At 35.4% G+C, this 27,651-nt stretch overlaps 1 protein-coding gene across 3 annotated transcripts in view; it reads left to right on the forward strand.

The window, feature by feature from the left end:
- LOC150097166 (uncharacterized) overlaps positions 1-27,651 on the forward strand; it is a 201,597-nt gene that overhangs the window by 151,933 nt on the left and 22,013 nt on the right. For 2 of the 3 annotated variants that reach the window (XM_090407305.1, XM_090407303.1), the window contains one exon: positions 4,856-4,946. In XM_090407305.1, the coding sequence (XP_090263431.1) occupies positions 4,856-4,946 (91 nt within the window). The remainder of the gene's footprint in view (positions 1-4,855; positions 4,947-27,651) is intronic. The other variant, XM_090407304.1, reaches the window with a different exon arrangement.

Raw genomic sequence — 27,651 nt, forward strand, 5'->3', positions numbered from 1 at the left:
CCAGTCTCATTAGCCATCCAATATCCTTTTTTGAGGTCTACCCTGCCTTCTCTTTCTAATTGGCTTATATTGAAACATACTATTTGATTTTTAAGACCATGGATTTAATAAACATTTATACATAATCGTCTACTAGTTTTGCTAGCTATAACTGTCTAGCTTTGTCAATACAAGAAAGGTTATGAGTATTTGATGAACTCTATAGAAAAAAAAAAATGCAACTCTAGACCAAGTCTCCCGGATGATAAAGTTATTTTTAACCTTTCGGATCACAGCCTCTCAAAACAAGAATCAGAAATTTTAAAAAAAGGTTTTAACTTTTCTATTGCTCCTAACCATATCCCAAAAATAGACTTCATATGTAATATTGAGAAAGGTCTTTCTCCACTCTCACAGACAATAGCAAATGAAATAAGATTCAAAAGTATAATCATCCTCTCTACAGCAAAACCACTGAAACAGAATATTACACCCTCGGAAAGGAAGGCAGTTTTGAACTTAAAACAAAACAAAGACATGATAGTAACTAAGGTAGACAAAGGTAACTCCACAGTCATTATGAATACCAAAGATTATATTACAAAGATTGATACTTTACTAGCTGACCAGTCTACATATCAAATATATTAGAGAAAGATCCAACCATGAAAAACCACAACAAGACCAATCTTTTGATTCACAGTATGAATGGATAGCCTCAGGACTTATAAAGAAAACTAAAATCTTTACATCCAATTTAGCCAAAACTACTAGCCAAGCACCTCGCTAACCTATTAAAAGAGAAGATAAGGAAGTCAGCTTCGTACATAAGGAATTCTCAACACTTCGTTGAAAAACTTAAAAACATTAATATATCCAACAAGGCATTTAATACTCATAACCTTTCTCGTCTTGACAAAGCTAGACAGTTACAGCTAGTGAAACTAGTAGACTATTATGTATAAATGTTTGTTAAATCTATGATCTTAAAAATCAAATAGTATGTTTCAATTTTAATGAAAAGGACCAAATAACTTTCAATTGGCTTATATTTTAGTATTTGTTTAGGATATCGGGTGTTGGCCATTTGGTTTACATGTTCTATCCATTTTTTGTGTATGATTGTTTAATTTTTCTTCTATTGCTTTTGTTTTTAGTTCTTTTAAAATGTCTTCATTCCTTTTTTGATCTAATAATGTGTATTTTGCAGTTCTTCTCATAAATCTCATTTCACTTGTTTTTATTATTGGTTCATCTTGTTTGTTTATTGCCCAAATTTCACTGCCATATAATAATGTGAGCACTGCTAAAGTATTGTATATTTTCAAGCTTTTTTCTTTTTGTACTATATTTGGTTTGAGTGTTCTATTTATCAGACCCATAATCTGTAAAAATTTTGAAGTTTTTAATTTTGTCTTTTTCTCCTTCATATGATATTTCACATCCGAACCCAGCCACTGGAGAGGGCAAATTAGTCTTCTCAGTGCCGGTCCCAAGGCCGGATAAATGGGGAGGGTTAGTGTCAGGAAAGGCATCCGGCCATAAAAAAAACCCATGCCAAAACCAAAGATGAAATGTTGAATAACAGAGAAAGGACCACGGCCAGGGCGTACCCCATAAGCGACTGCAGTTCTGTCCCCGAGGACTGTGAGAAGTGGGCTAGGGCTACTGAACCAAGGACGGGTTTGGCTAAAGAAGTGAGTCCAACAGAAAGAGAGTGTGTGTAAAGTAAGAATCGGGTCGCTGAATGTGGGTACGATGAATGAGAAGAGTAGGGAGATAGTGGACATGATGAGAAGAAGGAAGCTGAAGATCTTGTGCATGCAGGAGACAAGGTGGAAGGGCATAAAAACTGTTGAAGGGCATATAGAATGATCGGATTATGAGCGTTAAGCTTGAGACGGGAGGAAGTGTGGCTACGCCCCATAAGTAGGTTGTGATGAGGAGGAGAAAGAGACATTCTGGAGAGAACTTGACCAAGTAGTAATGGGAATTCTTGATGGTGAGAGAGTGATCGTCAGAGCAGATCTGAATGAGCATGTAGGAAGGCGACGAAGCAGTGAAGAAAAGGTACATAGGGGTTGGAGTAGTGGTGAAAGAAATGAAGAAGGTAAAAGAATCATAGAATATGCTGTGACCTTCGATCTGGCTATAGTTAACACGTGGTTCAAGAAGAGAGTTGGGCATCTGATAACCTATAAGAGCGGAGATAGAATGAGTCAGATTGACTATATTATGTGCCATAGGAAACATCTGAAGGAGGTGAAAAACTGTAAAGTGATTAATGGGGAAAGTGTAGTGGCACAGCACAGGTTGGTTGTGGTAGACTGTGATATAAAAGGGGAAAAGAAGAATAGACGGAAGTGGTGGATACAGAGGAGAATAAAGTGGTGGAAATTGGAAGAGGAAGGCCCAAGGAATAAGTTTAAAGAAAAGGTATTGAAAGAAATGACGTTACCAGAGGATGTGGAAGATTATCCTCAGGTGGGACGTTAATAGTTGGAATATTAGAAAAATTGGAGAAGAGGTGCTTGGTATAACATCAGGAAAGGGACCGTCTGAGGATAAGGAGGCATGGTGGTGGAATGAGGAGGTGCAGTTGGAATCAAGGAAAAGAAAGAGGCAAAGAAAAAATGGGACATGACTGGAACTAGAGCCGACACGGAGGCATATATAGATTAGCGAAAAAAATGCAAAGAGCTGTGGCAAGGGCGAAAGTGAGGGCAGTTGATGAGGTTTATGAAGAACTGGAGAGAAACGGTGGTGAAGCTCAGCTGTTGAGAATAGTGAAAGCCAGAGATAAGGCCTCGAAAGACATAACATCAGTCAAACAGATAAAGGATGCCTCAGGAGTAGTATTACAAGAGGAGGACAAAATCAGAGGAAGATGGAAAGAATATTTCCGTAAACTACTAAATGAGGAGAATCTGAGAGAGAGAGAGGTGTGATGATGGAGAGGCAAACAAGAGACCGGTGCAAGACATAAGTAGAGAGGAAGTGGATTGGGTACCGAGAAGATTGGAAAGGCTGTGGGGGCAGACCAGATACCTGGGGAAGTGTGGAAAAGTTTGGGCAGTGAGGGCATGGATATGTTATGGGATCTGATGAGGAAAATAGCCCAACAGGAAAAGATACCAGAGGAATGGAGGAAAAGTATTCTCATCCCAATCTACAAAGTGGAAATTTAACTTTGTAAATTTAACATTAAAATGAAATTTAACCAATAGGAATTGGTTAAATTCCTATTAACTAATAGGAATGCAATTTGGTCAGCTAAATCCCAAATTGCCAGCCTATCCTCGTTCGTTCAGTATCCAGGTAGATACCCAACAGGGTGCACCACGAGAAGGTGAGGATTGGACATTAGGTCAGAAGCCCTGATCGGTTCTCCACATTCCTTTAAAGGCTATGTGGAGGTCTCCTCTCAGTTATACAGCTTTGATCCTTAAGCACCCCTCTACTGTATTAATATATTATTAATGTAAATATTAAGTGTTTGAGACAGATGGCATCCTATCTTACTCCTTGGTTTATGGATTGTTTTTTTAGACAACTTTTCATTTATTTTTATTTCATTATCTTTGTATATATTCAATATTGCACTTACTATTACGCCGCCATTTACGAATTGCCCTAGCCAGAAAAGGCAACTCACGCCTGCGAATGTATTCCCATAAGCTCTCTGGTCAAATTTCATATGAAACTTTATAGTTTCTGTATTTGGCTTTGAAATAATGTTGGATTTAATATCCACTTAATTTTTACAAATTTTGCATTGCTGAACTGAAGCCTTTTGGCTCTTTATTTTAGTAAATTTGTGAGACAATAAAGTGTGAGAAATAAGATATACTAGAAATAGACAAATGGCAGCAGCCGATAGTTAAGGCAGTTGACCATTCCCCGAATATTAAGTAAAGAACAAAAAATAATGGAGAAACTTAATGGAGTGATGTTTTAGAATGACAGAGAAATGCAATAGAGTGATGTTTTAGAATGACAGGGAAACATAATAGAGTGACATTTAGCATTTTGACTAAATTCTCTCTTTGAGAGAAATTGGTCAAACACTAAACTAGTTGTACTCAAGACATTGTTCAAACCAGTTTTAATGTATAGATCTGAGAGAGCTGATTAGAAAGATTATAGACCACAGATATGAGTTTTGAAAAATTAGGAGTTTGAACAGTTGGCAATGGCAAAATCATATTAAGAAGTGCAATTCTTGGAAGTTGCTCAAAGGAGTGGTGATTAGTATTTTTTTGTATGGAGAACAGTAGGTGCATTAAATACAACTTGAGGGCAGAAGCTGAGTGAGTTAAATGTAAGCAGCTACAGTGGTGTCTGAAGTAAATCTCTCTCAAGGAGTCTCCATGATTCCATTTAGATCATATAATAATTTTAGTAGCAGATTTCTGCTACTAAAGTTGCTACTGTTTGAAATACTAGGAATTTATAAGAACTTATCAACTAAAAGTGGTCTCATAAAGAGAGAGAGGGGGGAATGATAGGATTTTTCATTCTGGAAACAAGCCCCCTTTCCCTGAAAAGCAGAAAAATTTCACATTGAACACCTGTAATTCTCAATCATATATTTTCATGCTTATAATTCAGTAATTAAAGAAATTAGGAAACTTATATTGAGGAATAGTTTTCTTATGAGTTCACTCATTTTTCTGTATCATTCAAATTCAGATTTCTTTTTTTAAATACTTTTCAACTTTCTGATTTATCATGCAAATTTTTATCCATTATAAAAGTTAATTATGCTTAATGTAATTCTTGATTTTTAACTAAGTAATCAACCATACAATACACAGTGCAATATTAACTGTCCTTAACTGTTATAACTTAGAAGTTATTTTGTATTATTTACTAGTTACAGAACTTTTACTGTACACGCAAGCTGCTTCATACCTTATTGCAGATGACCATTTGGCTAACAGTCATAACTTCCTAAGATTTATTAGGTGAGAAATTAATTTTAAAATGATTTTTTTATTTATTTATTAATATTATTTATTTATAACTTAATTGAGAAGGTATATATAGGGAATTGCTAGATAAGGAATCATGACAAGGTAGAAGAAACGTGGAGATAACATTTCAGCAAAAGTGTAAGGGAAAGAAATTATTATTGTACAGGCACCTCCATGGAGTTGAAGACTCACTGCGGGAGACCCAAACTATCCACACAATCTATCATACATATCAACCTTGAATCCATTGATAGACAAAGCTCTTGCAAATGACTGACAACCCATCCCATTCATTCACAACTCTCCAAGCGATAAATCTATTCCTCATACCCTTACTAACCATACTTTTATTAAACTTGGGGATAGCCTTTTTTTCTGCCTCCCCTCTAGCCAAGTACTGAAACATTTCCCCTACATCAGTCCTATAAAATTCTTTAAGGAACTTAAATGTTTCTGTCATATTCCCTCTTTTTCACTTATCAACTGTCCTCTTAGGGAACATTTCACAGACCACTCCCCAACTTGGTTGCTCACCTCTGAATCCTCTCCACCATTTCCTCATTCCCAGGACACCAGACCTGAGAACAGTAATCCAGATGTGGACATATCAGGTCTTATAAAGAGGAACAACAATTCCTTATCTATACTTGTTAGCATGTTTTTCAATAGCCAAATAAACTTATGAGCTACCTTAGCAATATGTCCTTTAAACTTCACCTCTCTCTACCACTATCTCTAAATTCCTAGCTTCATCTATTTCCTGGAATACAGTTCTATCAATGTTGTACGCAGCTTGTAATTTATTTATCCAAAATTTATAACTTTCCATTTTTCCACATTAAATGGCAAGGTAGAAGAAGCTTGGAAATAACATTTCAGCAAAAGTGTAAGGGAAAGAAATTATTATTATTATATTCCATTATTTACCATTATCTTTTGCCCATACTGACAGCTTACTTAAATCATCCTGCAAGCTCGCTACATTGCCTTGATTCATTATTACCCCATCTAATTGTGCATCATCAGCAAATAACTGAATATCTCCCTTCAGATTATTTCCTATATCATTTATGTACAAATTAAATGGTAGAAGCATGAGCTTCAGAAAAGCAGACCAAAGTACAGTGCTAGAAGTCCTAGCACTGTTCCTTGCGGCACACACTAGTAAACAGCTTTTTCCTGGATTCTGCTTCTCCATATACCACTTTCTGATATCTGTCCAGCAACCATCCTGTTATCCATCCCTATTTGTTCTAATTTGTGTAACGGTTTCATGTGATATTCAGTCAGTTGCCTTTGCAAAATCCAGCAGAATCGTCATGTAGTGATTTCCTTTATCCAACTCAGCTTTCACTCTATTATAAAATGTTAGTGAATTACTAAGGATGACTTGACCTCACAAAGCCACGTTGCCCCTTCTGGAGTATATATCCTTATCCATCCATTCTTGAATTCTGTTTTAGACCAATTTCCATTACTTTTACCACCATGCCTGAGATATTGATTAGTCTATAATTTGCTTCTGCAGTCTTAGAACCTCTCTTATGCAAGGGAATACAGTTGTGGGATTAGATGGGATATTATCTTGTGTTTAATGGGAATGTGCAAGGGAACTGACATTGCCTCTGACTAGGCTCTTTCATTTAAGTCTCAGCTCTAGTAGTGTTCCAAGAGAGTGGAAAGATGGCAAAACTTAAATGAAAGAGCCTAGTCAGAGGCATTGCTAGTTCCCTTGTACATTCCCATTAAACACAAAGGTAATATCCCATCAATCCCACAACTGTATTTACGCTGAGATTCTGCAATATCCTAGGAACCTCCAACTCATCCACCTCTGTTCCTACATATGTCACAGCATTAACTTTGCAACATTAACAACAGCATTATGATATACCCTTGCAAAGTGGCTACTCAGTAACTCAACTATTTTATATGCTTCTGTAACCTTGTTACCATCTGCACTCGTTAAGGTTATTCTTCCATAGTCATTCTCATTCTTCCCCTTACTTCTCGCATAATGGAAGAATTCTTGGAGATTTTTCTTTGGTCTGCTTTTCTAGTTTTTTTCTCATAATCTGATTTTGCCTTCCTTACCATATTGGTCACCTTTCTTGCCTGAACCTTGTACTGTTTATGAGTTTGCTGGTCACCTTTCTCCTTATATATTCTCCACAGCATTTTATTTTTCTGAAGCTCATGCTTAATGATATTCATCTTTCTAATTCCTACCTGATTAATCCTCCTTACCTTAGATATAAAATTTAATATAGCTACCTTTCCCTAGATGCCCCTTAACTATTTCCCAAGCACTACTAATATCCTTCCCTTTTTGTAGTCCATGGGAATCTTTCAATTTTTTATGAATGCAGTCAGATTGCATTGTCTAGTTTAGAAAGATATATTAGGTGGTAATTAAATGGATAAATAAATCCATTAAGGAAAAATTCCATAATAGGAATATATTGTGGGAACAGAATTTATAGAGAAAAGGGATCAATAGCCATGTGGCTAGAAGTGTGACAAGTATGGTAAAGGAATTAAAAAAAAAAAAAAATCAGATTACAAGAAAAAACCTGGCTGTGTATGCCAGAGGATATGCTGTAGAGTTTATTGTTATCTAGCAAGTAAAACGAAGAATCGGTAGGATAACTTTGAGTACAAATAGTAAGAATGTTGATTACAATAGAAGTTCTTGAATTATTGCAGAATTGATTTGTTATTGTGTATTGTCTGGAGGGGAAAATATGATAATCTGATTCTTGATTTTAAGCTTTTGTATCCTCTTGTGACATCATTACAAAACATTTAGTGGATAAAAATCTTATCAAGTAACATTATTATTACTATCCTTGTCAAATGATTACAAAAGATTTAATGGACAAAAATTAGTTGATGAGGGCAAAAAAATCATTAGAATGATAATGACATCTTTGTTTGTTGAATAATTATGCAAAAAGTATGTTAAATGTGGTTATAAGCTAGCCCTTTCCCAAATGTAAGACTTCTGTTTTAAATCACTTATGGAAAAAAAAAAAAGAAAGAAAGTTTGTTTTTTGAAATTTAATCCACTAGGTTATACTATAAATTAAAGATACCAAGAAATTATATACTTGGTTTAGTCTTTGTCCAAGTGTAAGCAAACAAAGTTTGTGCCAAGTATCCCATAATGCAAAGCATATTCTTGCAGACATAATGCTATGCATTATGGGAAGGGTCACTACCCAGACTGGTTTCAAACTTTATTGAGGTGAAAAAAGTAAAGGGTTGTTCATCATAGGCCTTGAGTAGTTAGTACAGGTGTGCAAGAGAGCCTGATAGTATTAAGAGAAAGAAAAGACAGATAGATAGCATGAGAGATAGAGAAAAGGCCTCAGCTCTCTTTTGTATCATCATATAGCCAAAGGCTATCAGTCTTCCTTTTTCACCAATTTCATATAGATGAACAACCAAAAGACTCATTGAAATTAAAGCACAAGGATGACTGATATCCAGGTAGTTAGCCCAATCTGAGTTAACTGCCTTGAGGTGGTGTTCTCTGCCTGTGATTGCTCTCCAGTCATCCCTGCAATTCAAAACTGCATTGAATAAAGAGGATGGAACTATTTAAAAACCTCTCATAGCAAGAATAGACACAATTTTATCCCCCTCCCCCCCACTCTGGTGAATATTGCATAATGTGGGTGGTCTACACCAGTGTTTCCCAAACTTCTGGATGTCAGGGCCCCCTTTGCAAAAATTAAAATATTTCACGGCCCCCCTCGAAAAAAAAACATAATAGAGAGATATATTATTATAATATTTATTGTATTTATATTCAATACAAAACATACACAGTGAATATTGCAAAAATATTCACTGTGTATTTTTTGCCTCTTACCGTTTGGTTCTGAAGACGATGCGGGCTGTTCTGGTAAAATATGAAATACTGTCCTTTTTTTTTTGAGTCTGTTTCTGCTTCTGATTGTTTGCGGGATTTTTTTATATTTTTTATCAGCCACTTATCCATCTCAGGGTTAAATTTTTTAATGTAGAATAGATCAAATAATATCACCACTTACCGATACTGGCACACCACAGACTGATAACATGAAATTAGTGAATATTACCTGAATAAGGGTGAATATTACCCGGACCAGGAACATTTTTCTCTTTTGTAATATATGACTTTTCTCCCTTTACGGTAATTAAGCCTAACGCAAAACCGACAGCAAAGGCAGGTTATTAAAACCTGCATGTGATTGGTGCGGTATTAACAAAAGATCGTGCAAGCAAAAGATAAAAGCATAGCTGACAATTGCTAACTCTCTTCAACCGAATTCTATATGTGAAACTGCCATAACATTCATTATATATATATATTACTTAGTTTTAACACTTTTACGAATTTTATCACGTTCGGGTGAATTTTATTGCTGCCTTGGGAAAGCAAACTCGCACACATCTAATTAATAACAATAGTTTTTAGTTAGATACTGTGTTTGCCCATGCAACATATGGTTTTGTTTCAGTCTATACAGCATAATTTCTGTATGAGGGGACATGTGATTCATTAATTAGTGTTTTTATCCCAGTTGTCTCTAATTGCACTATTTGTTGAGAAATATATTACACAGACTCCTTATACCTTATTCACTGGCATAATAAAAGTACTTGTTTTTATTGCCTTTGCAGTATAGTGGCTGTTAGGGAGGGTGTGTTGTTTACCACTGCAAGCGAGTTACTATCTCCCCACATGAACTTGTTTAAGCCTTTTTTCATGTGTGAAGTATATGCGAAACTTTTATTGGTAACAGAAAACTAGCTCGGATTACAGTGATAATATAAAACGAGTTTTGATATGTATATAAAGTCATTATCAACAGTCCCTGATTACGAACATGTGATGAAAGGGACAGGAAAATTTGGATCTTCCCTGGAGAGCATTCAAAGTAAATACAATTAACCACTGCTTTGAAATGAAACATATGAATAAGCAATATTTACTAATATTCATTAAGCGCTGAAATACGCAGGAAGCAAAGTTTGTGAACCAACACCAATGTATAAATTTTTCCATTAAAATATAAAAAATAACAAAAAAAAGAAATAATAAAAGTTAAATACGTTTCTTTTAAAATAAAAAAAATCTACTTAGTCTTAAAACATTTTAAATTTGTTTTCATTATTTCACGGCTCCCCTCAACAAAACCTCCATCCCCCAAGGGGGCCGCAGCCCACAGTTTGGGAAGCGCTGGTCTACACCATCTAGTCATAAATTTTATATCTCCTAGAATGCTTCTTTCTAAATGCAAAAATTGTCTGATTGAACAATAAAATTTCCACAATACAATATTATAAAGCATTTGGATGTCATATTGCTAGTTTTCAAATCCATGTTTCTTTCTAACCTTAATTGAATGAATAATGAATTAAAATACCATAAATGGTATTTTAATTCTTTAATTATAAAAATCAAAATTCTCTTCCCATTGCCGAGAGGTGGTGAATATTGCAAAAAAAAAAAAGCTGTTCTGTTGTAATAATGGAATGCCCAATACATTACATAATCTGTTCCAAATATTCAGGGTAAGAGAGTAGCTGTGGAATGCATGTTCTACTGTTTCCAATTGGTAACAGATGTCACAGATTGGATCTCAGATGTTATAAAGTACCTCCATTTGTCCAAGCCAAGCAAGATCCCTCCTGTTAGGATATCCTTGGAACTTCCACAAATTGTGAAACAAAGTATTGTTGTCAGTACCCAACCGTGGAATTTTGCAGCGAAAGAGATTAAAGATTTCTTTATACCAAATTTTACTTTTTTTAATGGAAAGAATGTCAATACCAGAGTGTTTTAGCAGTCTTAAAATTAAGCACAAAGTGTTGTAGTATTCAGGAAAAATCTCAGCTTTTGGACCTTTATTATCATTAACTCCAAACAGGAGATGAAAACCCAGGTAGTACAGGAGAAAGTCTGCACATGTGTGATTAGTCTGCAATATTTTATGGATTTTTGAAATTATATTGCTTAAATAGCAGAATTTTAAAACTAGAAGCCCAAATGCTTCTTTGCTTCTTTGATAGTTAAAGAAGTTCCTTTTTAACTTCTTGGTCTCGGCTGGACCAAAAAAATCACACAGGCTTACTATATAATTGTTTTTCTTCAGCTTCTGTGATGTCTGTAATATTTATTATGTACAACTGAGCAGGAAAGATTATGGTTTTATTATTATTATTATTATTTTGAATACTATGGCTTTAGAAGAAAAGAAAAGTGGCCCTATTTTCCAGTCTTCTAAAGTTTCTAGGTTCTTGTATATAAGTTCTTGGACTGATAATATTGGGTAAGTGGAGAACAGAATTCCAGGTAAGTGAGGGGTTCTGTCTTAGAGGTTAGATGTAGTCCAAAAGGAATGCCTCCAAGATCCCACTTTCCAAAAACTTTTAATTTTGTCTTATCTGCATTAGTGGTTAATCCACTGATCTTACTGAATTTTTCAAAAATACCAAAAAAAAAAAAAAAAAAAGAAAAAAAAAATATATATGGAACCATTATTCTTCAGTGTCCACTACATCATCGGTATATGCTAATACCTTATTTTCTTTCATAGTTGAAGGAACTGTTATTCCTTGTGCAGCATGTGTATTGTGAATTTCCCATAAGAATTTTTCAAGAACCAATGCAAAGAGCAGTAGACTAAGAGGGCAACCTTGCTTGACTCCTTCTTGAATTTTGACGGGTCTGAAAGGAACCCCTTAACTAGGAGGCAGGTAGTTGAATTGGCATAGGCTCCTTTGATAAGAGATAGCAGCTTTTTACCTACACCAATTTGCTGGAGGTGGTGGAATAGAAAGGGATGCTGGACATTATCAAATTCTTGAGTAAGGACTACTGATAGCACTGCCATTGACTGCTTGTGTTAACTAAGCGGATTAGATCATGTAGCAGAAATAGATTAAACTCTGCTGCTCGACTTGGTACTCCATACACCTGTGTGCTTTTAATTTTGTATCTCATTCCCACTTTGAGCCTGTTATTGATAATGCAAAAAAATATCTTGTTGTCAATATTAGATAGAGAAATAGGTCTCCAGCTGCTGATTAAGGTGTGATCTCTATTAGATTTTGGAATGATGACAGTATGGCTTGCTACAAATTCACTTGGTATGTGTCCTGATGAGAGAAAGGAATTGAATTCATTTTTGAAATTATGGATTCTAGAACCTTGTTAGAATAACTCTTTTTATTATCCCAACGTTTCGATCTTCATATCAAGATCATCATCTGGAGCATACATAAATGTACAATACAAGCTGTGTTATATTTCAAACCGTAAGCTAGAGAAACAATGATTTGATCATATGCTACTCGCTAGCATGACCTCTAGTGGAAAAAAAAAAAAAAATACATCAAGCTAATTTAATTTTTGATTACATGAATAAACAGTCTTGCTTACAGATGGTTTTCCTTCCAGTAACAGTGATGTCCTATTTCTATTATTACAATTGTTATTTTTGATTTAAAAAATAAAAATAAAAAAATTTAAAAATTACAACATGCCCTATTTTTCAGTATTAAAGTTGTCATTATAGATTTAGGATCCTGGATTTTCTAGAGTCCTGTTTGTAGTTGTTCTTAGAGAGGAAGGATTCGTGGGATTTTTAGACCATCATTATTGTTTAGATTGGGGTGGTTGATAATGATCTCACAAGCTTCCTTAAATTTGCATTCATGCCATGTTTTGGTGTGATGTAGACAACTAGTGCTTTTCCAGTCAGTTCTATGTAAGGTGTTCAGAGCATGATCAGCTTCACCATAATTATTATATTTGATGTGTTGTTTATGTTCTTTTTGTCTGATCGGAATTGTGCATCCTGTTTCTCCTATGTATGGTATGTTGCAGGTGCAGTAAATACGGTATACTCCAGGGTGGGCCAATGGAGGGAGAGGGTCTTTGGATGAGTTGAGTAAGCTTTTTAATTTTGCAGAAGGTTTAAAGGTGGCTTTGAAGTTGTATTTTTGTAGAACTCTCTTTATTTTGTCTGATGTCCATTTAATGTAGGGAATGGTGATAGTTTTACTGTAGTCTGGTTTGTCTTTGTTTTTTATTTAGGTCTTGTAGAGAATTTTGTTAATAGTGTTTTGGCTGTATCCATTTTTTTGAAAAGTATTACTGATCACTTTAAATTCGTTTTTCAGTGCCTGTTCACTGGTGCAGATCTTCGGAGCCCTGTTTTTTATGGTATTGATAACACCTTGTTTTTGTGTTGGGTGGTGGTAGGAGTTTATGTATATATTGGCCAGTATGTGTCGGTTTCCGGTAAACAGTGAAGGAAAGATTGCCCGAGGGAAGACAGGTGACAAGTGTATCTAGAAACGGCAGTGTGTTATGTTTATCAATCTCAGTTGTGAACTGTATACGTTTGTGTTGCTTGTTTAGGTGGCTAAGGAAAGTGTCTAGTGTCTGGCGGCCATGAGACCAAATCACGAAAACATCGTCAACATATCTGAGCCAAACTTTGGGTTTTAAAGGGGAGGAACCTAGAGCAAGTTGTTCAAAATGTTCCATATAAAAGTTAGCAATCAGGGGGGGTAATGGCGAGCCCATGGCTGTGCCTTCTTTTTGTAGGTAGAAAGTGTTTTGCCATACAAAATAACTAGAATGTAATACATGCGCAAAGAGCACTGTGATATCTGGAGGAAATTTATTCTGTAAAAGAAGAATTGTGTCATTGATTGGGACATTCGTAAAGAGGGCAGAGACGTCAAAACTGACTAATAGATCATCTTTTTCTAATGTAATGTAATGTCTTTGATGTTTATGAAGTGTGTGTGTTTTTGATATAGGAGGGGGAATGACCTACTAACTCCTTGAGTGTTGCCGCTAATTTTTTGGCTAAGTGACAAGTCAGGCTAATACCTTCGACTATAGGCCTTAAAGGTGTGTTTTCTTTGTGAATTTTCAGTAGTCCGTAAATTCTCGGGGAACGAGCGTAGTGTGGAAATAGTTTTTTGACCGTATCTTCAGGCCATGTGGTAATTGACTTAAGTAGATTCTCTGTTTTCTTTTTGATTCAATTAGTTGGATTATAGTTTAACTAATCAAATTATTTTTAAATAAAAAATAACAATTGTAATAATAGAAATAGGACATCACTGTTACTGGTAGGAAAACCATCTGTAAGCAAGAATGTTTATTCATGTAATCAAAAATTAAATTAGCTTGATGTAATTTTTTTTTTCCCACTAGAGGTCATGCCAGTGAGTAGCATGTAATCAAATCATTGTTTCTCTAGCTTACAGTTTGAAATGTAATGCAGCTTGTATTGTATATTTATGTATGCTCCAGATGATGATCTTGATATGAAGATCGAAACTTCGGGATAATAAAAAGAGTTATTCTAAAAATTATAGAATCCATAATTTCAAAAATGAATGCTGATCACAGTGTAACACTAAAAGAAAGGAATTTAGTATAACTAGAATAGGAAGAATAAAATCCCAGGCCTCGCAATAAAGTTCTATCCCTAGACCATCAGGTTCTGGGGATTTTTTTGTTTGGCATTCTTTATAGGCTGTGGTAATTTCAGATGCTGTAATGGGTATGTCAGGCCCATCTTTGATATGAATAGGAAAACCATTAATGTTCCAAGAGTTATAATGTATGTGAGCCTGGAGATAAGGATTGCAAATCCTCCATATGTCTACTAGTTGAGCATTGTTGAGACATGTTTTTAACTGTGCATATCCCAATTTTCCACTCCTGAGGTACCCTTCTATTTTGTCTAATGTGGGGTTTTCAGTACAATTCCATTCTCCAGTTGCTATGATGTAGTGGGCACCATATAAATATGGCTCAAATTCCTGGAAAAAATTTCGTCTAACTGTTCCATTGGATGGAACATAAACATTTATAAATCTTATTACACATCCACAGTAATCCAGTATATTGTCAAGATTTCTCCTTCTGCATTCCTTTGGATGTTACAGAATGGACCCAAGGACAGGGACAAGAATAAGACTCCTACTCCAGCCCTGTTAAATCTTCCAAAGTCCAATAAGAAAGAGGGGTCTGTTAATGTTTTCATATCTTTATATCTGCAGAAATATGTTTCTTGTTTAATTTGCCAGTGTACTCCTCATATATTAAATGAGGAAATGCAGAAAGGAGATGGTATAATTAGTCAAGTGTCACTGGTAAGTTTTCAACTTCTGAATTTTGGATGAACCCAATGTTTGTAATATTTCTATTATTTCGATTTCATGCCTATTGTTCTTGATTTGGAAGCTAGTTATTTTCTTTTCATGTAGGTGATAATCATACTGAGAAAACTTTGAATTTTATTATATTAACTTTATTATATTTTCTTTAATTATATCTCTTGCTTTTCCTTTATTAGCATGAGAAGGTTTTTCATAGTCCATAAACTCTTCTGAGCCTGAAGATTTTTTCATTTGATGATCCACAGCCTTCTCCATCTTTACATTTTTTATTACCAATTTTTCTTTTAGATGTAGTTCCTTTTTTTATTTTTTGTGTTTATCCTCAATTTAATTTTTATTAATTCATCTTTCCTTTTTGATAATCTTGACTGCATATTAAGTTCTTTTAGTTGTCTTACTTGCTTTTCTGTTTCTTCTCCAGTTTCTCTTTGAACAGTTTCATGTTTTTCCATTTCATTTTGTACCTGTTCAGTTGTTATACTAGGTTCATTATCGGTAATATCAACTGATGCTACAGATCTATAGTGGCTTCTGCAGATCTGAAGTTTGGGAGCTAATTTCTAGCTGATTTGGATGCACGCTTTTTTGTGATTTTATCAAGTGTAGTTTGTTTTAAAGTGTTGTCTTTACTAGATTGAATTGGAAGATCCATGAACTCTTCATTGTGCCTCTGATGTATATGGTGTTCTAATTAGGTCTACCAGTGCTCCCACTCTTTTAGCGAAAGTTCTAAAAGGACAAGTATTAAAGCGGTGTTCAGAACTTTTGCATTTCTGACAGGGTTTGAGACACTGATCAGCAATCTCCATGCAGTGAAAACATTTAGATTAGAGGCAATTTCCACTAGGATAGTTTACCATAACTCGGTTTGTACCGATGTTGATAAAATTTGGTACGGATGTCTTCATATCCATTATGAAGGTGACTTCACCTGAAAACCATTTTGGATCTTCACCTGATAAACCCTTTTGTATATTACTAATCTTGCCCCATTTCGAAAATGTCTGTATAAGAATTTCATTACTGCTCTCTATATGTTCCATTGGAAATCTTTCGATTTTTATTATTTTTACCTGCCTCCCAACCATTACAGGAATAACTGTGCTGCCTTAGAAAATAAAACCTGTAATACCCGGTTCCTTGTTTCCACATCTTTAACAACAATTAAATATTTCCCTCCACTGTAAGGGGTGAAAGAATAAATCTTATTTGCGCTGACTATCTCTTTTAAAACCTTAGTTACCCATCTCACTTCATCACATCTGGGAATTTCAATTCCTAGAGTTCACACCCTTGGAGGAATTGGTGCCATTATCTTAGATGGGACTGCACTGCATAGTTCAGAAGGCCTGGACAGAAGGCCGAATTCCAAATGATTGGAGTAGAGCTCTCATAGTACCCATATATAAAAAGGGAAATAAAACTGAATGTGAGAATTATACAGGTATTTCCCTACCGAGTGTTCCTGGTAAGATTTATTCAAGTATATTTGAGAAACAGTTGAGAAGGATTGTGGAAGGGAAGCTTGATGAAGAACAAGCTGGATTCAGGCCAAATAGAGGCTGTCAGGATCAAATTTTCACATATGACAAATAGTTGAGAAATCGTGCGAATATAACAAAGATCTATATTTCAGTTTTGTAGATCTGGAAAAGGCGTATGACAGGGTGCCAAGAGAGATGCTGTTCATAGTGCTACAGTTGTATGGAGCATTATATCAAGCAATACTTAGTCTTTATTTGAGTTGAAAGTCAGCAGTTAGAACTAAAGGAAGTACAGGAAGATGGTTTAATGTTAAATCTGGTGTCAGACAAGGGTGTACATTATCCCCTTTGTTATTCATCATCTATATGGATCACATTATGAAGGAAAGTGGTATTAAACCTGATATCAAAATTGGAGATATTAATCTCATCTCTTTACTCTATGCAGATGATGTTATACTTCTAAATAAATCTGCTACAAGTCTGCAAGATTACCTGACTAAATTGAATAGCTCTTGTAATAGATTTGGTATGAAGGTCAGCATTAACAAGAAAATGAAAATATGCAGAAGCATTGAAAATATCAAGTGCAATTTGAATGGAGAATCTATAGAACAAGTAAAACATTTCAGCTATTTAGGCACGATTTTTAGTGAAGATGGTAAATTAAATATGGAAATAGACCACAAAGTCAACAAAGCTGGTATGGTAGGAAGTCAACTGAATAAATTTATATGGAATAAGAGAGAAATTAGTCAAAACACTAAATTAGCTGGATACAGGATGGTGTTCAAACCAATTTTAACTTATGGATCTGAGAGCTGGGTTAGAAATAAAACACTTAACCAAAGACTAGAGTCCACAGATATGAGAGTCCTGAGAAAGATTAGAGTGATAAACAGATGACATCAGTGTCATATTAAAAATGAGGATATTAGGAAAGAACTTAATATTGTTAGCATCTGGGAGTGTGTTAGCAGAGCTGATCTCAGGTGGTATGGGCACTTAAACAGAATGGGAGAAGAAAGATTAGCAAAGAAATGTTCTTTGCCAGGTTGGCAGGAAAAAGATCCAGAGGTGGATTGATACAGTAAAAAGTGCCTTAGAATATGGAAATATAAGATCTGATAATGTTGAAGTCTTGACAAGTAACAGATTGATTTGGAGGAAAATTGTAGATAGGAAGTTAGTAATGGTGTTTTTCATGCAGTGCTATCATATCCTGTACACCCCTTGAGTGTACATATCAGGAATTTGATGGTAGGGAAAAAGACTATAACCTCTGTGTTTGTAAGAGACAAAAAAAATCTTTCAGTCGTAAGACTGAGAAATAAATAATCCCATGATTCAGAAATAATTCTACGTCACCAGCAAATGCTTTATTTGAGCTACTATAAAATGATGGCCTTGATATCGTCAAAAGTCATCCCGTAACGCAGATGTTAATTGCACTATCAGCAATTTTAATATTTATTTTAATAAAGACCAGTGCTAGTGGGGGTAAAATAAAATCAAAGTAAAAAATGAACTAAAGAAAACCAAAGTACTTATCTTGCCAAAAGCCAAAATCTCATCAGCGTGAGCCAGACCCAGAGGTGATACAAAGTCCTTATAAGGACTGGCTTAAAGGGGCAAAGCAAGAATACTTTTCATCTTCCCCGTTATCTGTAGAGAACATTGTAGGGATAAGATGTTATTGAGCTATTAAATCTCTGATCATGGCAGGAGGGTAACAGCAATAGCCGAGCCTCAGTTAGAACTTCATTGGCTACAGCATTGCCATCCATTACCCTCCAAGGGTATTAATCATTGCATCTCACAGTTGATTTTAAACCAACAAAAAAAAGGTGATACAAGGGTTTAAGTTATGCAGAAGTCATATTTTCATATACGAGTAGCCAAAAGGTGTCCCCACCTTATTAAAATACTCTGGATTAGAGATAGTTGTTGGGAGTTTTTCCACTTGATTGTACTATAAATTTAAAGATACCAAGAAATTATATACTCGGTTTAATCCTTTATCCAAGTGTAAACAAACAAATTTTGCACCTGAAGTATTTTCAGGACTGGGACAACTCGTATATTGAAGGTAATCTCAGGTGGTATGGTCACTTAAACAGAATGAGAGAGGAAAGATTAGCAAAACAAGTGTTCTTTGCCAGGTTGGCAACTTCTATAAGAAAAATTAGCTTCTATATATATATATATGGCATTAGCTGATGACCTTATACTCATAGCCTGTACTAGAAAAGGCTTGCAGGACCATCTCAACCAAGTAGTTGACTTCTTTCACATTTGAGGCCTAAACATCAATGCAACAAAGTTGAGCATTCTTTCTTTTGTCCCATCAGGTAGAAACAACCTTGTTTCTACCTGATGGGACAAAACTTTGCGTTTTCCCTTGTTTTTTCTTGCATTCTATCTCCATTCTGGAGGAGTGGAGATACCTTAGTGTTCTCATCATAAAGCTCCACTTAAATCTCAACAAAGGCACTTCATTCTGAATAGTTTCTTCTTCTTCTTCTTCCTAGACTCTACCATAGGTAAAGTCTCTCTCTGGACTGTTCCAGATGGATCTAGCAATTCACTCAACAGTCCGTTCATGGTTACACATCTCCCTTACGATATGTCACAGGCAGTTTTCCATGCCACTGTAAACCATGGGAGTCTTGGAATTTCCTCATTGCAATGGTTGGCACCTAGATTACATTTATACAGGTTACAGAAATTTTCTCTCCCCACTTCAGAAGTATGTGTTGCTGCATCTAAGACTTCATGTATTAAGGATGATTATTGACGTACCCCTGGATGGTTGCTTGATGGAAGGACACAGAGTACAAATGCCTCAGCTGAACAAAGACAGAATTTAATGTTGCACTATTCGTTACAAGGATCTAAGCATGCTTCCTCTCAGCATCAGTGGATCATGGATGAAACTCACTTTCTGCCTGGTTTCAAATATATAGATTTAATAAGGACAAGAATCAGTGCTCTGCAGATTTGAGCTCCTATAACTTAGGGAAGAAGCGATAAGAACTGCAGAGGAGGCTGTCAGAGTTTAGAAACTTTGGCTCATGTTGCTATCACACACATGGTGTATTTGTCAGAGGACACAGTGCAATAGTGAGGGTTATAGAGAATGGGTTGAAGACCAAGTTTGGATAACAGTAGTAGAATTCCACTATAAGAGCAACATTAGATTAAGGAAGCCTGAGTTTGTAGTACAAAGAGGAGATAGTCATTATTGTGGTACAAGTTGGGTGGTGGGTGACCATTCACTATCTTCCCTCATGAGAAAGCTGCCAACTATGCTGAAAACCAAGACTTGGTAGGGCTACATCAGGAAGAACACCACATCATACCAAAATTTACCTATGCAACTGTGGCCTTTAAAGGTGTATGGTGCCAGCAGAGTTATTTGAACTTCATAAAGCTTTGTGCTCGCTCAGACTGATTTCAAGATACTCTCTGCATGCCTTGCAAGGCACACTGGCAGTATGGAAAACTTACTAAAGAGTGACTTCACAAATCCACAGGTTCTGGAGTTGGATACCACAGGATATTTTTGGGGGCCTAGGGCTCTTCTGGTCCTACACGTGGAATCATAGTATATAGCACTGTTTCCAGTGCAAAGTTAGAAAAATAAATTAAAAAAAAAAAACAGCAAATAAATTACTACATTTGATTAGTTAGTCACTTTGTAGTATAATTGAGTAGTTTCTCTAAGGATAAAATGATGCAAGTATATCCTTTCCACTTACTGTTCATATTCTATTATGTCAGAATTAGTAATAATCAGAATAACAAGCAATTGTAATGATAAGCATGTCCTTATAGGCATGATCAGTAAGATAAAAATACAAAAAAAAAAAACTATTTATGGCGCAAACCATGAAACAAGATTGTCATTACATAAATGAAAATGATAATTTAACTGTAACTCCTCTTCTGGTGTTTTTTACTTGGCAACTAAAAATTCTCACTCACGAATAAGCAGACAAGTTTTTTTTTCCCCCGAGTCCTGGGAATTATCTTGCCCTTCTTCCAATCATTAGGAATTTTACTCATGCACATTAATTTAGCACTGATACTTATATTCCTTGCTGTTTGAATCAAGCTCTTGCAGCACTTTTAATACCTCAAACTTATCCAGTATTCCTTCAACTTGCTAAAGTGATCACATAACAATTTGATATTTTTTGTGCATCTAACAATTTCCTACCACTCTAAATTCACTAAGATTATTCTTCCATGGTCATTTCTCTCTTTCTCTCTCTCTCTCTTCAATTTTATCTCCCCTTGGCCTTCTCTGCTAACTACTTCTCGTAGTCAGATTTGGCCTTCCTCATTACATTTTCAGTGTCGATGTTTTTCATACTACTTCTGTACCTAGTCATTATATTTTTCTCAGTATTGGATCTACAACAGTTTCTTTTTATGCAGCCCTTGCTTTTAAGTTTTATTCATCCATGTAACTCCCATGCAATTTATTTTCCTAACTCTGGAGATGATGTCAGGTATAGCTTCTTTCAGACACCCTTTGATCTATTCATGCATTGCTGATTCCTCTGTCATACAGTTTCTCATGCTGAACTTTAAGTGCCTTCTCAATTTATTATAATCACTTGCCTTATAGTTCTACATGTATCTCTTGATACAGGTCTTGCCAACTAGAGGATAAGTCAGTTTTTATAGTGAGATTCTCAAATGCTGTTACTAAATCTGTTATTCTTACACAGTTGAGTTCCTTCCTTAACATGCTTCTTAAGATAATCATTGGTAACCCTATAAATTTTCTTTCTTTCATCTTACATATTTTCTCTTCCCTTCAATCTATATCCCAATAGTTGAAATGACCCATAATTATAGCCCTCAATATTTATATGTATACATACCATATGTGTATGTGAGGTTTATCTCTCTGTGCAGGACAGAATTTGTCCTGTTAACCTGTCTCACCATACCACTTCAGAACTTCAAACATATTCTGGTTGAGTTTAATTCATCTGCAATCATTAATAATACTCTCTCATTTGTTTATTTGCTGTCAGCTGTTTGCCAGTTATTATAATCCTAATTTTGGAATTTCATTTTTCAGAAAATCTGAATTATTTTGAATTTAAATATATTGAACAAAGAAAAGTATCTTATTTTATATGTATATATAATTCTACTTGAAAGAAATGCTTATTATAATGTTAAATGATTGTAGTTTTTCTAAACTGGGGTGTGGCCATGTCTTTAAGATAGCAATTTAATTATTCTTTAGAAGCAGAACTTTTTCAGAGATAAGCTCTATAATAATTCAAGTGGAGTAGTGCAGAAAAGTATTTGAATAACTTCGTATCATACTGTTTATTCACATGGGAGTGGCTGCTTGTTAAAATTCCATGTAAAATTTGATGTTTTTAACTGTTTGCTTTGAATGAGTTGATGTAGCTTCTTGAGTTTATGTGGCTTGTCTTTTAAAAAAATAATTTAAAAAAAATTTAAACTAGCACACAAATTAATGATTATGTCAAATGGATTTCCTTGAAAGGAATGAATTCAGGACTAGGTGTGATTGCACTCCAAAAATTGTATAGTATTCATCTAAGCCTCCATGGAGGACACTCATCACAGGAGTCAAACACTCACAGACCACAATAACTATTATCATACTTTGCTTTTAATACATTCAATGTTGAAGCACTCACCACCTATTCTGGCAATGCATTTCACTCATTCACCACCTGCCAGGCAAAAAATCTCCTTGTCATAACTCACACAACCTTTGAACAGTTTCTAGGGATGAGCTCTCATTCTCACATCACTCATTATGCTGTGCAATAATTCATCTGTATCTATTTGATATGCTCCTCTCATTAACTTTTTAAGTTTGCTTTGAATGTAGCTTCTTGTGGCTTGTCTTTTAAAAAATAATTAAAAAAAATTTTAAACTAGCATACACGTTACAAATTACACCTTAATCATATCAACCTTTTTCTATTCACCATGCTCAGTAGCCCACATTCCCTCAATCTGTCCTTATATTCAGCAATTATTTGCCTCTTCACTCGCTTTGCAATGTTTCCTTATTGCCAATATAATCAGGTGACCAGATTTTTTGCACAGAAATTCAAGTGAGGCTTAATTGGTGCCTTATACTCATAGATCAGAAAACTATCACCTCCTTATCCTTATATGTCAGTATGCTTTGTATTATAGCAGCAATTTTCTAGCTAACCCTTCAAATTTCACACTGTGTCCTGTGAACTTTAGTTCCATATTCAGCAAGCTCTCTTGTCATCATTTTCTGAAGGAAATTTCCTTCAAGAAATTATAAAATTCATTCCATCTTCTCTTGCCAAGCTGCATAACATAGCAACACTCAAGTTACATCCCCCTATTCTTCATCCCCAACACCATTCTGTTCAAATATTCTTCAAACAACATCATTTCAGAATTTTCTCCTCTTCCTAATTTTAGCATAATCTTTCACACTGTAAACCATATCATTGATGTATAAGTTACAGTGGACCCAAAACAGAACACTATGGCATCTCCCCCCCCCCCCCATCACATTACTTGTTTTGGGACACCACATCCCATACACAACTTGCTGATTCCTGCCAGTCAACCATCCCTGTAACCAAGCTACCAAATAATTATCTCTCCCATCCTGCTCACTTTCAACAGTAGTTTATCATGTGATACTTGATCAAATCCAGATAAATCATTGTATAAGTATTTTCTCTGACTAATACACTAGGCACCCAGTTATAAAATATAGCCGAGTCACTACTCAAGTATGACCTCTCCTTAACAAACCCATGCTGTTCTCCCAAATGACTTCCATTCTCAGAATGACCAGTTCAGGTTTGTATTATTCTCTCTCTCTCTCCCTCCCCCCTTCTCCACTACATTTGATATACAGACTGTCCTATAGTTGAACACTACCAACTTGAATTCTCCATTATTCAGTGGCACTATTTTTCCTTGTTTCCACTTTTCTGAGACTGTTCCTGTTGCCAGGCTTCTATTGAACAACCAAGTCAAGACACAGCCTGCTCTTTTGCACATTGCCATAATATATGGTGATATCCTATTCTTGAACTGTTTGTGTTCTGTCCTCCTTTCTGTTGCTTTTCAATATTATTCTTAATCCCCCCCCTCCACATGAAATACAATAATGAATTACTTAGTAAACATTTGCACTATGTTGCAGCAGATATGACTCATGTTCCATCTCCAGCAGCTGAAGTCAGTTCCATATTCAATTGCTTTACTACTTTGCCAATTTTTCTTTCCTTACTTAACACATTATCTTATTGCCTTCATGCTGCTGAGGGATTCCCTGTTCTTTATATCACCTCATTCTTCTTCTTTGAGTTCTATCTCTATTGAGGTCGACGACCACCTTGACAAACTCACTCCCATAACATCTTCTTTCTCAGAAGCTCATGCATTATTCCATAATTCTTAAGGGTATACTTTATCCTCTGAACCTTAGGAATACATTCTTATGTTGCCATAAGTAATTGATTCCTGACCAAGTCTCAGGTACTGCTGATTTCTCTCCCCTTCAGTTGATCAAGCCACTACATATCGCTAATCTGTTTCATTAATTTATCATAGTTCCTGGCTCTGTAGTTCCATGAAGTTTGTACCTATCTAACCACTTCCCATGTCAAAACCAAATGATCACCTTTCTCCAATTGGTGACATCATGTGAGACAATATTATTAAATCTAACTCTCGAGTTTCATGTGTTGCTTCAACTACATGCTGCATAAAGTAATTTTCTCCCTAAGTAGCTCAAGGAATTCCGTCTCCTTATTTAACATGTTATTTCCTGCAAATCAATCAGTACTTCCATAGTTAAAGTCATCCATTATTATCACCCTCCTGTTGTTCACCAGTCTCATCTGTCTGAACATTTCAGAATCATTTACCTCTACATTCCATATGCATGACATGTTACTACAGACTAGAGAATCTAGCGTGTAGCAACAGGCTAGGGACTCTAATAAATATCTAAAATTTTTGCTAACCTGAACCTCACACCAAATGTCCTGAAAGCCATTATCATTACTACTTTCTTCAAGTTCTGCATTGAGAAGACACAACTCATGAAATCTTCAGCAATTCCCTACCTCGTCTTTTTATCTTTCCTGTCTTTTTCAAAAATGCTATCGCCATCCTATTCTATTCCTGTGAGTACATCATCCTCCAATAACTACATCTTACTAATGCCAATGATTTGTGGACTGACTAACTTCATCAAGCCACAAACTCTACATCCTTATTCCTAATACTCCTTTGCATTGGTGTATTAAGCACAGTAACTTTACGTGGTCCTTCTTACCCTCCCACAGTTCCTTATCTTGTCATTCTTTGTCCATTATCTCATACCAATTATGGTTTCTTACACTCAGTCCCATCATCTAGTTTTTATTTTCCTGACTGGCTACACACTCTCCTCCTCTCAACAATCTACCCAACTTCACACTGCCACTCTCACTCAAATGCAGGCCATCTGCATACAAATGGTTCTTTCTCCTATTTTCAAATTTATCCTGTACATCAACAAATTCAAGTCCTCTCTTCCTTCACATTCTAGCTACACTTGCAAATCTCATGCTGATTAATTTACACTTCCTTGCAAATCATTTGCTCCTACCAGCTCCTCTGTATTTTCTCTCCTCTCAAACATACTTTTGATACCTGCTCCATTTTCAAATCCATAGAGTATCCATACTTGTCTTTTGCATCTTCCTCTGTCTTACTACTCTCTGCCATGTCATTCACCACATTTGCACTACATTGTCTATTTCCTGACTTTGCTATGCTTGAATTGCTTATGTCATTCATGTCACCACTCATTTCCTACTCTTCCACAGTATCTCTCTTCACTATCAGATAAGTACTCATTCTTCTTGTATTTCCTTCAAAATATCTAAACAGTAATAATTTTAATTTATATGTCTAATATTGTTGTGGCATTTTTGTTTAAAGCTAATAAAATCATTTCAATATGATCTGATTAGCATTAAAATTTGGGTCTTGATCATATTAAATAATACATGTCTGCTGTAGGTCATGCTCGGTTTAGGATAAGAATTTACTTTTTTTTTTTATTTGGTTTTTAATCCTGTATATGATATGATCAACTTTTATGATGCCTTCTCATCTAACCAGTTTCATACAGAGAGCATTATCTTACAAAAAAAAAGTTCTATGAAGCATACCAACTATATCTACTATGTGTGATAAACATTCATTTTAGACAAATTATGGACTCTACAACCAAGTTATAAATAATTATTTTAATTTCCCAACGTTTTGACCTTCATATTAAGGTTATCATCTGGAGTAATGCACATATATGCACAGAGACAGGCTACATTACATTACATTTCACACAGTATGCTAAAGAGACAATGATTTGATTTGTCTCTTTAGCATACTGTGTGAAATGTAATGTACTCGTAGCTTGTCTCTGTACATACATATATATGTGTATACTCCAGATGATGACCTTAATATGAAGGTAGAAATGTCAGGAAATTAAAATAATTATTTATAACATGTTTGTAGAGTTAATAATTTGTCTAAAATGAACGCTGATCACCGTGTAACACTAAAGAAAAGGATATGTGATAAGCACATGCAGTTAACATGAAGAACATTCTTTCTTCATGATCTTTCTCTAAGTAACCACAACAGCTCTTCAATCTGTTATTATTTCTTTTAACCTTTTCACTGTTAATTTGCAGTTTAAAAATGGCATCCTTGCTAAGCTCAAGTATTCTCAAGCTCAACTTTAAACACTTTTACAACTCTTTACATTAAATCAAAACAACTTTCAAGCATGTTTGAATTTCACAGGCATATGCTGACATCTGTATGTATACTACAGTTAAATTCAAGCACATCTGTATCTGCTATTTTTCAGAAAATATTTTTGCATGTAGCATGAAACATTTTTTGGCCGATGTGTCACACGGTCCGTTTCTTCCTGGGAATAGTAAATATAGCAAGCAGTGTGGAGCTTACCACAGATCATGAGAATTGCACAAAATCATTACAAAAAGGAGATAGACAAATCAGCCAATAAGGATGTCCCATTGTGTAGTAGAATTCAAAAATAATATGGGGATAGGCAGACATAGATAATTTTATTATCCTAAGACTCCATGGAGTTAGACTCATCTAGGAGGTCCCTTTCTCATACACACAGCTCATCATACTGTGCTTTAAACACATTCAAATTTGCTGCAGACACTATGTTCTCAAGCATTGCATTCCAATCATTCACAAATCTCCATGCAAAAAAAAAAAAACAGCTTCTCACACCCTCCTTTATACAGCTTCCAGGGATGAGCTCTTGTTTTCTCCACTCTCCCAACATTTTATGAAAAACCTCTTCAAATTTAATCCTATACCCCTTACCAACTTGAACATCTCTATCATATCACCCTCTCTTCCTCCTATTCACTAGACTTCAAATTGTGTTCACAACCTTTCTTCATATTCAACTTTCCAGAATTCAGAAACTACCTTAGTCAATTGCCTTTGGACCATTTCCAGCATCTCTTCATTATATTGTAAACCAGGTGACTATATCTGTGCACAGTAATCCATATGTGGCCCAATCAAGGCCTGCTCTCAAACTCTCCATGTGTCATATTCACAAAGATGAATATGACACATTCATCTTTGTGACATCTTCTCCTTTATTAACTGCTCATTAAATATCCCAACTATATCCTCTACGGCAGTTGTCCTTGTACCATTTTTTCCAGTCATCCTACCATAATTTTTTTTTTGCTGGCTACATATTGAAAGAACTCTCTAGGTTTTTTTTTCTCTCTTTGTTCATCCATATCACACCCACCTTATTTAACCCCCTGATCCTTTGAATACATTTACACATTGCTCCTACTAGATAGTTCTTCAATGTTATCCAAGTATTGATCTCCTTTCCACCCAATTCCTCATTCCATGCTACACCTGCAAGCTGTCTC

The sequence above is a fragment of the Typopeltis vanoorti genome, chromosome 17 (genome assembly GCF_054136105.1).
Source record: "Typopeltis vanoorti isolate ZY-2024b chromosome 17, IOZ_Tvanoo_1.0, whole genome shotgun sequence".
Lineage (NCBI taxonomy): Eukaryota > Metazoa > Arthropoda > Arachnida > Uropygi > Thelyphonidae > Typopeltis > Typopeltis vanoorti.